Source organism: Haemaphysalis longicornis, unplaced genomic scaffold (genome assembly GCF_048455015.1).
Source record: "Haemaphysalis longicornis isolate Haplotype H1 unplaced genomic scaffold, Haemaphysalis longicornis Haplotype H1 scaffold_11, whole genome shotgun sequence".
Taxonomy (NCBI): Eukaryota; Metazoa; Arthropoda; class Arachnida; order Ixodida; family Ixodidae; genus Haemaphysalis; species Haemaphysalis longicornis.
This window is the reverse complement of record NW_027526214.1, coordinates 75,230,780-75,241,467: the sequence shown is the minus strand read 5'-3', so window position 1 is coordinate 75,241,467 and position 10,688 is coordinate 75,230,780. Positions and strand designations below refer to the sequence as shown.

The window sequence follows — 10,688 nt, the reverse complement described above, 5'->3', positions numbered from 1 at the left end:
CTAGAAATGTACAAAATGAGTCCGCGTCAACGTTTATGTGATGTTGTTTTTATTATGTTACTTTACATTTGGTGCGGAAAGTAATATTTTATCACACAAAACAGAAACACTGTCTCTTTGTGGAAAAATAATGAGTAAGGTTCTTTTTACGAGGTGTAACGGCAGGGAGCTATGATAGAGTGTTATGACGATACACATTGGAAAGATTCGTACTCAATAGTTTTAAGTTTGGTACCTGCACTTGTGATTGTCGTCTTCTAAAAGTAATAGCTATTTTTACTTTACTTTGTGAACGAAAAGAATGTAACAATCGCGAAATGAGAGAGAAGATCTCCTGAAAGGGTATTTTTTCGGTTTCAAGAAAGCCCGTGGTAATTTTGTTCTGTCCATGCTTACCAGAAAATGTCGTACACATTTCATATGTTTCTCTCAGTACCAAGAATAAAAAAGTAAGCATTGTAGTGTGTTCACTACCAGCATAAGAAGTACTCATCGGACAACGACACCCGCTACACCGACATCGCTCACTCAACTTCCCACTTAACCCTAGCGGTCACCGACACCAACGGCACCTTATACACTGCGGCAATATACCGCCACCTCTCCCCATCTGCAGCGGAAGCTACGCAATAGCCCTAGCAATGCATACAGCAACGTGAGACTACCTCACAATTATCACGGACTCGCAGCAAGCGTGTGGAAGATACCTCATTGGAAGAATTCCTGTACCTGCCCTCAAGCTTCTACAAGCCGTAGGATCACCTCCTAACGTGACGATCATTTGGACCCCAGGTCATGCCTCCCTCCCCGGGAACGAAGCAGCCCATGCTGCGGCCCGCGAACTTCTCTTCCGGGCCCTCCCGACGAGGCCGGGCGACGTCTCCAAACAAATACATTCTACAACGGCACCATCCGCTCCCATATCTCCCCCAGCCGTTTCACCTATAACTGCCGTGACTGCCACATCCCAGACACAACCTGCCACCTCGTATTCTTCTGCCCACACCACCTATCCCCACTTATCACACCTACTCTCGAGCAGTGGGAATGCGCGCTGACCAGCTCGGACCTGCAGGACCAGCAAAGCAAGATACAGCGGGCCACCCGAGCAGCGACAACACGCGGCTACCTGGACTAAGGCGACCGCACGTCTGCTTTAAATATGTAAACTAAACGTTTGTTCCTCCTCCTCCATTGTGGTGGGGGCAAGGTAAACTGGTTTCGACGATTAAAATATAGATTGGGCAGCAGCAGTTGCCGCAACAAGGACCACTTCCTAAGCTCTCTCTGCCCTACAGGCAGGTAATTCGGTCGCCGGTTCAACATCCCCGAGTTTCGGAGTTATCTTTCGCCACCGTAGTTAAATCCACGCGCGCCTGCGCCGCATCTTTGCGTGTGTGCGTCAAGCGTTGGCCCCCAAGAAACCCCGCTGTGCCTGCGCCGTCTGCAGCCTGCTGCGTCTGCGCCGTCGACTCATCGCCATCCCCAAGAGTGCTCAAAAGGAACTCACAAGGCACCGGCAGCCTCACTCGGCAGCAGCAGTTGCGGCAACAAGGACCATTTCCTAAGCGCTCTCTGCTCTACACGCAGGTTTGTCTCTGGCTACATATGTTCTCTGGTATTAGTTTTGCCGCAACTGCTGCCCAGCGTCCTTTTGTTTTCTATGTGCTCGGTGGTCCCAACCATGCCTACAACAGCGCAACTCGCTCGGAAAATTGCCGATCTTGAGTCTCTACTCGATCAGCAACTTCAGGGTATGGCCGAGGAGCTTACCTTGAAGGTTAAGGCTAAGTTGGAAACGCTAGGTCTTGCAACAAGTGAAACTTGCAGAAAGTGTGGAATTTGTGAGCAAGAAGTATGTCGAGATGAAGGCGAAGCGGGAAGAACTAATAGCGTCAAATGGACAGCTCGTGGCACAGAACGCAGCTCTGGAAAGAAGGGTGGCTGAGCTAGACCAATACTCGAGACTCAACAACTTCGAGATTAAGGGAATTCCTGGTTATGAAGGCGAAGACTGCGTTGCCTTTTTGCAGAGCGTGTGCGACGCTATTGAGTGCCCTGTCGAACCTTGCGAAATCGATGCTATCCACCGCGTCCCAACTATTTCGAAAAACAAGAATGAAAAGAACGTCATCGAACGGTTCGTTTCGCGAGAAAAGAAAAACGAATTTGTCCGAAAGGCGCGGAAAGCTAGAATCAACAGTAGAAACATCTGCTTCTGTGGTGTTACCCAGGCCCCTGTTTTTATCAACGAGCACCTCACTTTCGAAAACAAGAAACGTTTCTCTAAGGGCCTGGAACTAACGAAGGAATTTTGCTGGTGATTCTTGTGGACGGATAACTGCCGTATCAAGGCCAGCAAAACGGAAGACAGCAAGGTCTATCGCATAGCCACAGAGAGCGACCTGCGCGTGTTCACGTAATCCATGCCTAATCCCATTGCTTCTGATCCATGCCTACTCGCTTCGTAACCAATCTCTTTGCTGTCCCCAAATGGAGCGAAATTCCGCCTTTTTAACCACTATCGGTCACTGATCCACTTAATGCCAAAAGCCTTCGGAAAAATTTTGACACAATCAATAGCTTTATCCCCTCACCTAATCACAACTTCACATTTATTTGCATTTCCGAAACGTGGCTTTCGGATTCTGATGGTAACCTGCACGCCTTTCCCTCATAACCAACCGAGTACTGCCATCGTTTTACAGACAGCCACGGGGGAACTGCAGTTTTTATCTCCCATGACATCTCGTACATGCGCAGACATGATGTTTCGCTAAATGTCAGCCTCTGCGAATCAGGCTGGGTCGAAGTGGACCGTTCCTTCTTATCCCATAACAATAAAAGCTTCATTCTTGGTGGCATGTACCATTCGCCTTCATCCTCCCTCCACGATTTTCTGTTTTGCCTTGATGTTGTAGCGCCCGTTTGTCAGCGCTCTTATCTGGCGCCAAGGTGCCGGATTGTAGTCGTCGTCTTTAATAGCCGTCGTCGGCTATTAAATTGTCGTCGTCTTTAATAGCCAGCACCTTGGCGCCGGAAAAGAGCACTGACAAAATGACGCTACAATGTTATCCTCAACAAATAATCTATTGAAAATAAGGACATCCTTTTAGTAGGCGACATCAACATTAACTTGTTCGATACTGGTTCCAACTTGTACACTGCTTACACTGACTGTATTTCAGGGTTTGGTCTTGAATCCTTCATTCATGGCCCCACTAGATGCACGTCACAGGGATCGCGCACACTCATAGATCACGCATTATGTAATATAACGCCTCCTTTCCTGTCTGCCATGGTGGACATTCACTTAACTGATCATTTTCTAATTTTGCTTACCTTTGACACTGAAGTTTCATGTAGAAACACTATGTGCAACACATCCCTATTCGATTCTGGCAAGTTTGTTGAAGCCATCACAGAAACTGACTGGTCGGCAGTTGATTCTTTGTGTTATGCTGAGGAAGCTCTGAAGCAGTTTTCTTTGTTATTTTTTAACGGCGGTGTCTTTGAGAACAACCACGGTAAAATGTAAAAGGAAATATAAACACCCGGATAACCCTTGGATGACTAGTGGGCTTTTAGAAAGCATCAGAAAAAAAGATAACTTTATCAAAACACAAAAAGGCAACCCTTCAATTCCAAGCTTGCGCTACGTTATAAAAAGTACTGTTCTCTTCTATACATTCTATTAAAACAGGGAAAGAAAAGGTACTATGAATCCGAATTCCCCAAACATAAAAATAATCCTAAAAAACAGTTTGATCTACTGAACTACTTTCTTAACACATCCACAACTAGCACTACTACATGTAAAATTATTCATAATGGCATAACCTTGCATCAACCCAGTAACATTGCCAATGCTTTCAGTGAATACATTTCCTCTTGTTACACGCACGCCCGTCAGAATATAAATGTGCGTCATAACATCCAGCGTGCTAGCCAGTCATTCTTTCTTTCACCTGTTACCGCAAACGAAGTTTGTGCCACGCTTTCTTCTCTAAAAAAATACAAGTGCTGGCCTTGATAGGATTTTTATACGTCATTTAAAATTGGTTGCTCATCTCATTTCCGATACGGTCAGTAACATATTCAACCTTATTTTCAAAACCAGCGTTTTTCCTTCCTCCCTAAAAAAAGCAAACGTCATACCCGTCTTTAAAAAGGCGACCGGCTGTAATTTTCTAATTATCGCCCAATCTCTATTATTCTCACCACAAGTAAATTATATGAGCAGTTATTTGCTAAGCGCCTTAACAGCTATTTATGTAGATTCAATCGTCTCAGTGATTGCCAGTTTGGTTTCCGATCGGGGCGTTCTACTAACGTAGCCTTACTTTCCTTAACAGGCTATATGTGGGTTCAGTTTTGTTAGGTTTCAGTAAAGCATTTGATACGATTAACCACGCTGCTTTGTTCCAAAAATTAGAACCATATGGGGCAACAGGGCCACCTCTAACATTATAAAAAGTTATTTGCTCAACAGGCAGTACACAGTATATGTGGCTGACCCCTCTGAAACCAAAACATTTAACCAAGTTGTACCCCAGGGTTCCATTTTGGGTCCGCTGCTCTTTATTTTGTATATTTTCTTTTGATCTTCCGAATTTACTTTATTCCTTTCATTGTGTCCTATATGCCGATGATACCACAATATCATTATGCGATAAATCTATAACTTCTCTAACCTTCAATTCGAATACTGTGCCCAATAACGTCGTTAGCTGGTGTACCGACAGACAGACAGACAATGAACTTTATTGAATGTCCTGAGGAGTACTGCTGCCGTTCAGGGCGGCAGCGCTGCGGGCCGCTCCCACGTGGGCACGGGGAGGCCGAGCCTCACCGCCGCGTCGTGGGCCCTCTGGACGGCCCTTAGCTGGTGCATTAGATCAGGGCTCTCCAAGTCGGAGCGCCATTCTTCCTCGGTTATGCGTTGAGGGCCCCGAAGTGAGGGACACCGCCAGAGCATATGATCTAAATTGCTACGTTCGCCACAATCCGGGCAGTCCGGTTCAAAAGTGTCCGTGTAGCAGCTGAGAGTGGATAGACTAGGATAAGACCTGGTCTGCAACATTCTGAGTGTGGCTGCCTGCGGCCTGGAGAGTTTCTCGTGCGGAAGAGGAAACGTTCGCCTGCCCAGCTTATAGTGCTGAATGATCTCGTTGAACGTGAATAAAGTGTCTCTGAAGACCTCCCAACCAATCCCCGAGGAATCACCTCCGTCCGACCCGGCGCGGTGTGTTATCTCGCGCGCGCGGGTGTGGGCGACCTCATTGAGATTAGTTAATGACAAGTGCGACCCTAGGTGAGCGGGAAACCAGATGATAGTGTGTGAGGAAATGACCTTATTTCCTAGGATGTGAGCTACCTCGGCCGAAACGGAACCTGACGCAAAGGCCCTAACGGCTGCGCGGGAATCGGTGTAAATTCGATGCCGGCTGTCGTCAAGTAAAGCAAGAGCCACCGCGGCCTGCTCGGCTCTAGCCGGGGTGGTGTTCCTGAAGGACGCAGAATTGAGAACTTTGCCACTGTGATCTACCATAACTGCCGAGAAGTTTGCCGATCGTCCGTACTGCGCGGCGTCCACAAAGCACGCGGAGTGCGGGTCGTCGCGAACTTGTTTTAGTAGGGCCTCGCCTCTGGCCCTTCGCCTGCCTGCATTGTGCTGAGGGTGCACGTTGCGGGGAAACGGGGAGATAGTTATAGCAGCTCTCTGCTCCTTAGTAAGGCCAACCTCGCGCTCCTCCTCTAGGGATGGAGAACAGCCCAGAACCGCCAGAATTTCCCTTCCAGCGGGTGAAGACGACAACCTGGCAGTCTGAGCCGTGTGCTGCGCTTCAATGATTTCCTCTAAAGAGTTGTGCACCCCGAGCTGCATGAGTCTTTCTGTGCTGGCATTCATAGGGATACCCAGCACGCGCTTGATGCTTTTACGAATTAGTAAATTGAGCTTAGCCTTTTCGTGATTCTGCCAGCAGTGCATGGCCGCCACGTACGTGATGTGGCTCATCAAGAATGCATGGAAGAGCCTCAAGAGATTGTCCTCCTTGATACCTCCTCGACTGTTCGAGACCCGAGTAATTAACCGTATCATGCTATAAGTCTTAGCGGTGATTTTGGCGATGGTGTGCCTGTTACAACCGTTCGACTCGATGAGCATACCGAGAACCCGGATAACCTCAACTCTGGGAATGGGATGTCCCTCACTCGTGCGGAGTGCAAGGTTCACCTCTGACAGTGGGACCCAGCCCTTGGGCTTAACCCCTCTCCGACTAGGTCTGTACAATAGGAGCTCCGACTTGCTCGAGGAGAGGCGAAGCCCCGTCCCAACGAGGAAAGCCTCTGTGCGATCTAGCGCTTCCTGAAGTGCTTCCTCTACCCTACCATCGCAGCCTCCGACGCACCATACGGTAATGTCGTCAGCGTAGAGTGTGTGGTTGATGCCCTTGACCTCCGACAGTCTCCGAGATAATTTACACATGGCAATGTTAAACAGGAGCGGGGATACCACCGACCCCTGTGGCGTCCCCCTCGTGCCCAGCTCGACAGGCTCTGAACTGAGGTCCCCAATCTTTAGCGTGGCCTTTCTATGTCTAAGAAACGAGCTGATAAACGCGTGAAAGTTCTGACCAAGGCCCAACTCTGAGATGGAATCGAGTATGTGGGCGTGCGAGACGGTGTCGAAGGCTTTCTCTAGATCTAAGCCGAGGATGGCTCTAACGTCCCTTGTGTCCCTATCGATGATCTGATACTTGATCAGCTTCATGGCGTCCTGAGTCGAAAGGGACGGTCGAAAGCCGATCATGTTATACGGAAAGAGACCACGGTCTTCGATGTGCTTGGAGATGCGGTTGTTAATAAGATGTTCCGCCACTTTGCCTATGCACGATGTGAGCGAGATCGGTCTGAGATTAGTCATGTCTGGAGCGCGCCCCGGCTTCGGGATCAGGACGACCGACGCCAGCTTCCACGACTCCGGAACCGCGCCCCGTTCCCAGATGCGATTTATCTCCTCCGTAAGGAATGTGACCGACTCGTCATCCAAGTTTCGAAGAAGTCTGTTTGAAATTCCGTCCGGACCCGGAGCAGAACGTCCGTTGAGGGCCGCGAGGGCCTCCCTTACCTCGGGGACGGTAAAGGGCTCATCCAGAGCGGCCATTGGAGGGCCTCTGTAAGGCGGGTAGTCCGCATCATCCGAAGTGTCTATAGGTAGATATCTGTTGGCTAGCGACTCTAGTATTTCCGAATCGGAATTGGCCTGGCGGGCTGTGTGTAGTATCTTATCAGTAGCGCGCCTCTGATTAGACCGGGAATTGGATTCACTTAGCAACTGCTTGAGCAGGTTCCATTTTCCACCTGATCTCATCTGCCCGTCAACCGAATTACACACCTCGCCCCATTGCTGCTTGGAGAGCGTCTGACAGTGTAACTCTATTGTGCGATTTAGTTCCGCAATCTTTTTTCGGAGTTTGCGGTTCATCCGCTGGCCCTTCCATCTATCGACGAGGGCTCTTTTCGCCTCCAAAAGGTTTGCCAATCGGCTGTCCATCCTATCCACATTTAGGTCGGTGACAACGGACTTGGTGGCGGACGCTACATCCTCCTTAAGCTGCGCTACCCAACTATCTAGGGACGTAGGGGTTTCGGTTTCCCTCTCTTCCCTGATTTTACGAAAAAGATCCCAATCCGTCATCCTAAACTCCTTCGGTGGCCTCTTGCGTACCACTAACGACGTGGCCAGCACACAGTGATCACTGCCCAAGTTCTTATTGAGGTTGCACCACACAGTGGGCCCAACGTTCGCCACGAACGTAAGGTCCGGCGCGGTGTCCCTGGCGCACGAGTTTCCCGTCCTAGTTGGAAAGGATGGGTCCGTAATCAGGGTGAGACCGTAGTCGGACGCCGCCCGCCAGAGATCCGCCCCCTTGGCCGTGACGCGGTGATATCCCCACGCTTGATGAGGAGCGTTGAAGTCTCCAGCAACTACAAGCGGAGATCCTGCCGCCTTTCTAACCGCCTTGGAAATGAGAGAAGTAAAACGCTGCCTCATGTCTCGAGGAGAGCTGTAAATGTTAAGTATGAAAAGGCTATCCCTCAGCTGGCCACTCGGAATGATCTCGATTAGCGAGTGCTCCGTTTTACTGTGATCCATGAAGAGATTGTGAACAGTGAAAGTGAACTTTTTCGAGACGAGAGTACTAATGCCTCTCTTGCCGTCTCCGTATACCGTATAAGATTCAAATCCAGAAAGTGAGACCGACTGAGCCAATGTCTCTTGGAGTAAAATGACGTGCGGTTTGTTAGGATGGGATCTGACGAACTGCTGTAGGACTGCCTTTTTACGTTGGGAGCCGCAACAGTTCCACTGCCAAATGACTATCTCGCTATCGTGTCCCGCCATGGTTGGGATCCTCGATTACCCTGTCGTGCGAAATGCTGCGCGCAGGCCGCCGTGACCGTGATCGTGACCGGCCGCCGTGCAGGGCCGCCATGACTCTAGAGCTACCTGTCGATGGAGATCCGTCTGGCGCGAAGGAACGAGGCAGGTTAGCCGTTATCCTCACATTAGATTCGACTGAATCGACTCTCGCGTTCAGGGCCGAGACCGCTTCGCTGAGGGCTTCGAGCGTGGTCCTCAATTCGGACTGGAATTCTCTTAACTCGGCTCTAAGCTCGTCGAAACCCTCGTCTCGTATGGGTTTAGACCTCTTTTTGGAGGGTTTCCCGATAACGGGCGCCTCGGGTTCCATTGGAGTTGCCACCTCCTCGGTTTCGGGTGGTGTAGGCCGTTGAGCCGGTAGGGCTTTTCCTGCCCTTTTCATCTCTGCTATTTCAGCCTTCAGCTGCTCGAAAGCGTTCCTCAGCGAAGCGTTCTCGCGTTCTAGCTGTACAATCCTAGCCGCGCTATGCTCTGGCGGTGTTGACGAAAGCCCCATTACCCTTGGTGTAAGTCCCTTGACTCGATCGACCCATGTGGTCTGTTCAGCTTCGGGTGGCTCCTGGATGCGCACGGCTGGTGGCCCCTTGGAGCGGGAACGTCTTCTGGATCGCGAACGTTCCGTGGAACGGGAGTGTCGGGTTTTGGAGCAAGAACGTGGCGCCTCGAAGCGTCCCCTCGAGGGTGACCTGCTCCGGTCACGTTTTCTGTCTGGCGACACAGGTGACTTGGCTCGCTGGCGCTCCCTTCTTCTTCTGCGAACGACGTATGGCAGTTGAAACCGCTGCTTACACTGCTTGTCCGCCGTGGGATGAGGGCCCCCACACAGGGCGCATTTTGGCGTACAAACGTGGTCCTCGGGCGGGGATGCAATGCCACACCCTCTGCAGACAGTCTTTTCGGGCGTCGGACAAACGTCGGCCCGGTGCCCCAACCTGCCGCAGGCGTAGCAAACGTCCGTTTGTCTGCGGTAGAGCGTGCAGCGAAGCATGCTTTGTCCACACATGACGTAATTTGGTACCTTCAGGCCATCAAAAAGGACGACGACTGTAGTGGTGTTTTTGATACGCTTGAGCTCCAGGGCCCTGGGATTCTTAGGCTGCACAATCATGTCTTTGAGCTGTCCTGCGTCGAAGTCGAGGTCGACGCCCCTGACGACCCCCTTGCACGTGTTGTCCGGCGCCGCCAAGTAGGAGCTGACCTCGTAGTTTGCCACTCCAACCGTGACTGACTCCACTCTTGAGTATGCCCGTGCGTTCTTCTGCGTCGGCGTACTCATGACAAAAATGTTTTGCATGGCGTTGGAACAGACGATATCGTCGGCGATCTCGGCAGGAGCGAGCTGCGCCGCTAACGCGAGAGCTTGGGCCACCTTGATTTGACTCACGTTCTTGACGTTTAGGCCTCCCCTGGGCCTAACAATAATTCTGTAGTGCTCCCTCGCCAGGTGGGGGAGCCTCGACGCTGCGACGATACGCTTCTTGACTTCGGCAGGAGTGCGGGCCCCGCCGGTGCCGCCACCACGTTGTGCCGAACTTGTCTTCCCGACCGGCGCGGGCGACCCTTGCATCTTGCGCTTTGAAAACGCCGTATTCCACCCGGACTCCAGGCACTCTTACAACTACTTAGTTATTAACCCACAAAAAACTAAATTTATGATTTTCAGGACTTCCAAAAGGCAGACCAGCCTTCTCCAGGCAATTATCCTCGGATCTCACACTATTTTGTCGTCCGAACAGTCATCATTTCTCGGCATCCAACTCGACCATAGCCAGACGTTTTGTTTTCATTTGGCGCAATTTAAGCAGAAAACTGCATTTGGCATCCGTGCATTACTGAAGGCACGGCCGTTTTTTTCTCGTCATGCACTGCTATCATTCTATTTCGCTTTTATTCATAGTCATATTAATTATGGCATTGCTTCCTGGGGTAATGCATATTCTTCCCATATCTCTTCCGTTCAACACATCCAGAATCAATCCATTCCCATTATTACATGTAATTCATATCGTTCTTCAGGTCTACATCTTTTGAGTGAGAACAATATATTACCAGTGAATCAATTATTTAACTATAACTTAGGAATACTTTTTTACAAGTAATATCACTGTTACGTTTTATACGATGCCATAGATCTTGTTCACTTAAGGACAAAAAATTTCACCAGGTTTGCAGCCAATAACAACTTTTTATTACCTACTGTGCATACTAATTACGGCAAGAAAACTTCCTGTTTTTCAGC

The 10,688-nt window shown here is 49.9% G+C and overlaps 1 protein-coding gene across 1 annotated transcript; it reads right to left on the bottom strand.

Moving 5' to 3' along the window:
* Nucleotides 1–7,459: 7,459 nt before the first annotated feature.
* LOC144160689 (uncharacterized) lies at nucleotides 7,460–10,016 on the bottom strand. The gene has a single exon (XM_077691896.1). The coding sequence runs from the start codon at nucleotides 10,014–10,016 to the stop codon at nucleotides 8,394–8,396; it is 1,623 nt and encodes a 540-aa protein (XP_077548022.1). The 3' UTR covers nucleotides 7,460–8,393.
* Between the last annotated feature and the right edge of the window lie 672 nt (nucleotides 10,017–10,688).

What these genes read in the sequence shown, in the direction of transcription:
- LOC144160689 (XM_077691896.1), bottom strand. Translation starts at nt 10,016, where the DNA reads ATGCAAGGGTCGCCCGCGCCGGTCGGGAAGACAAGTTCGGCACAACGT.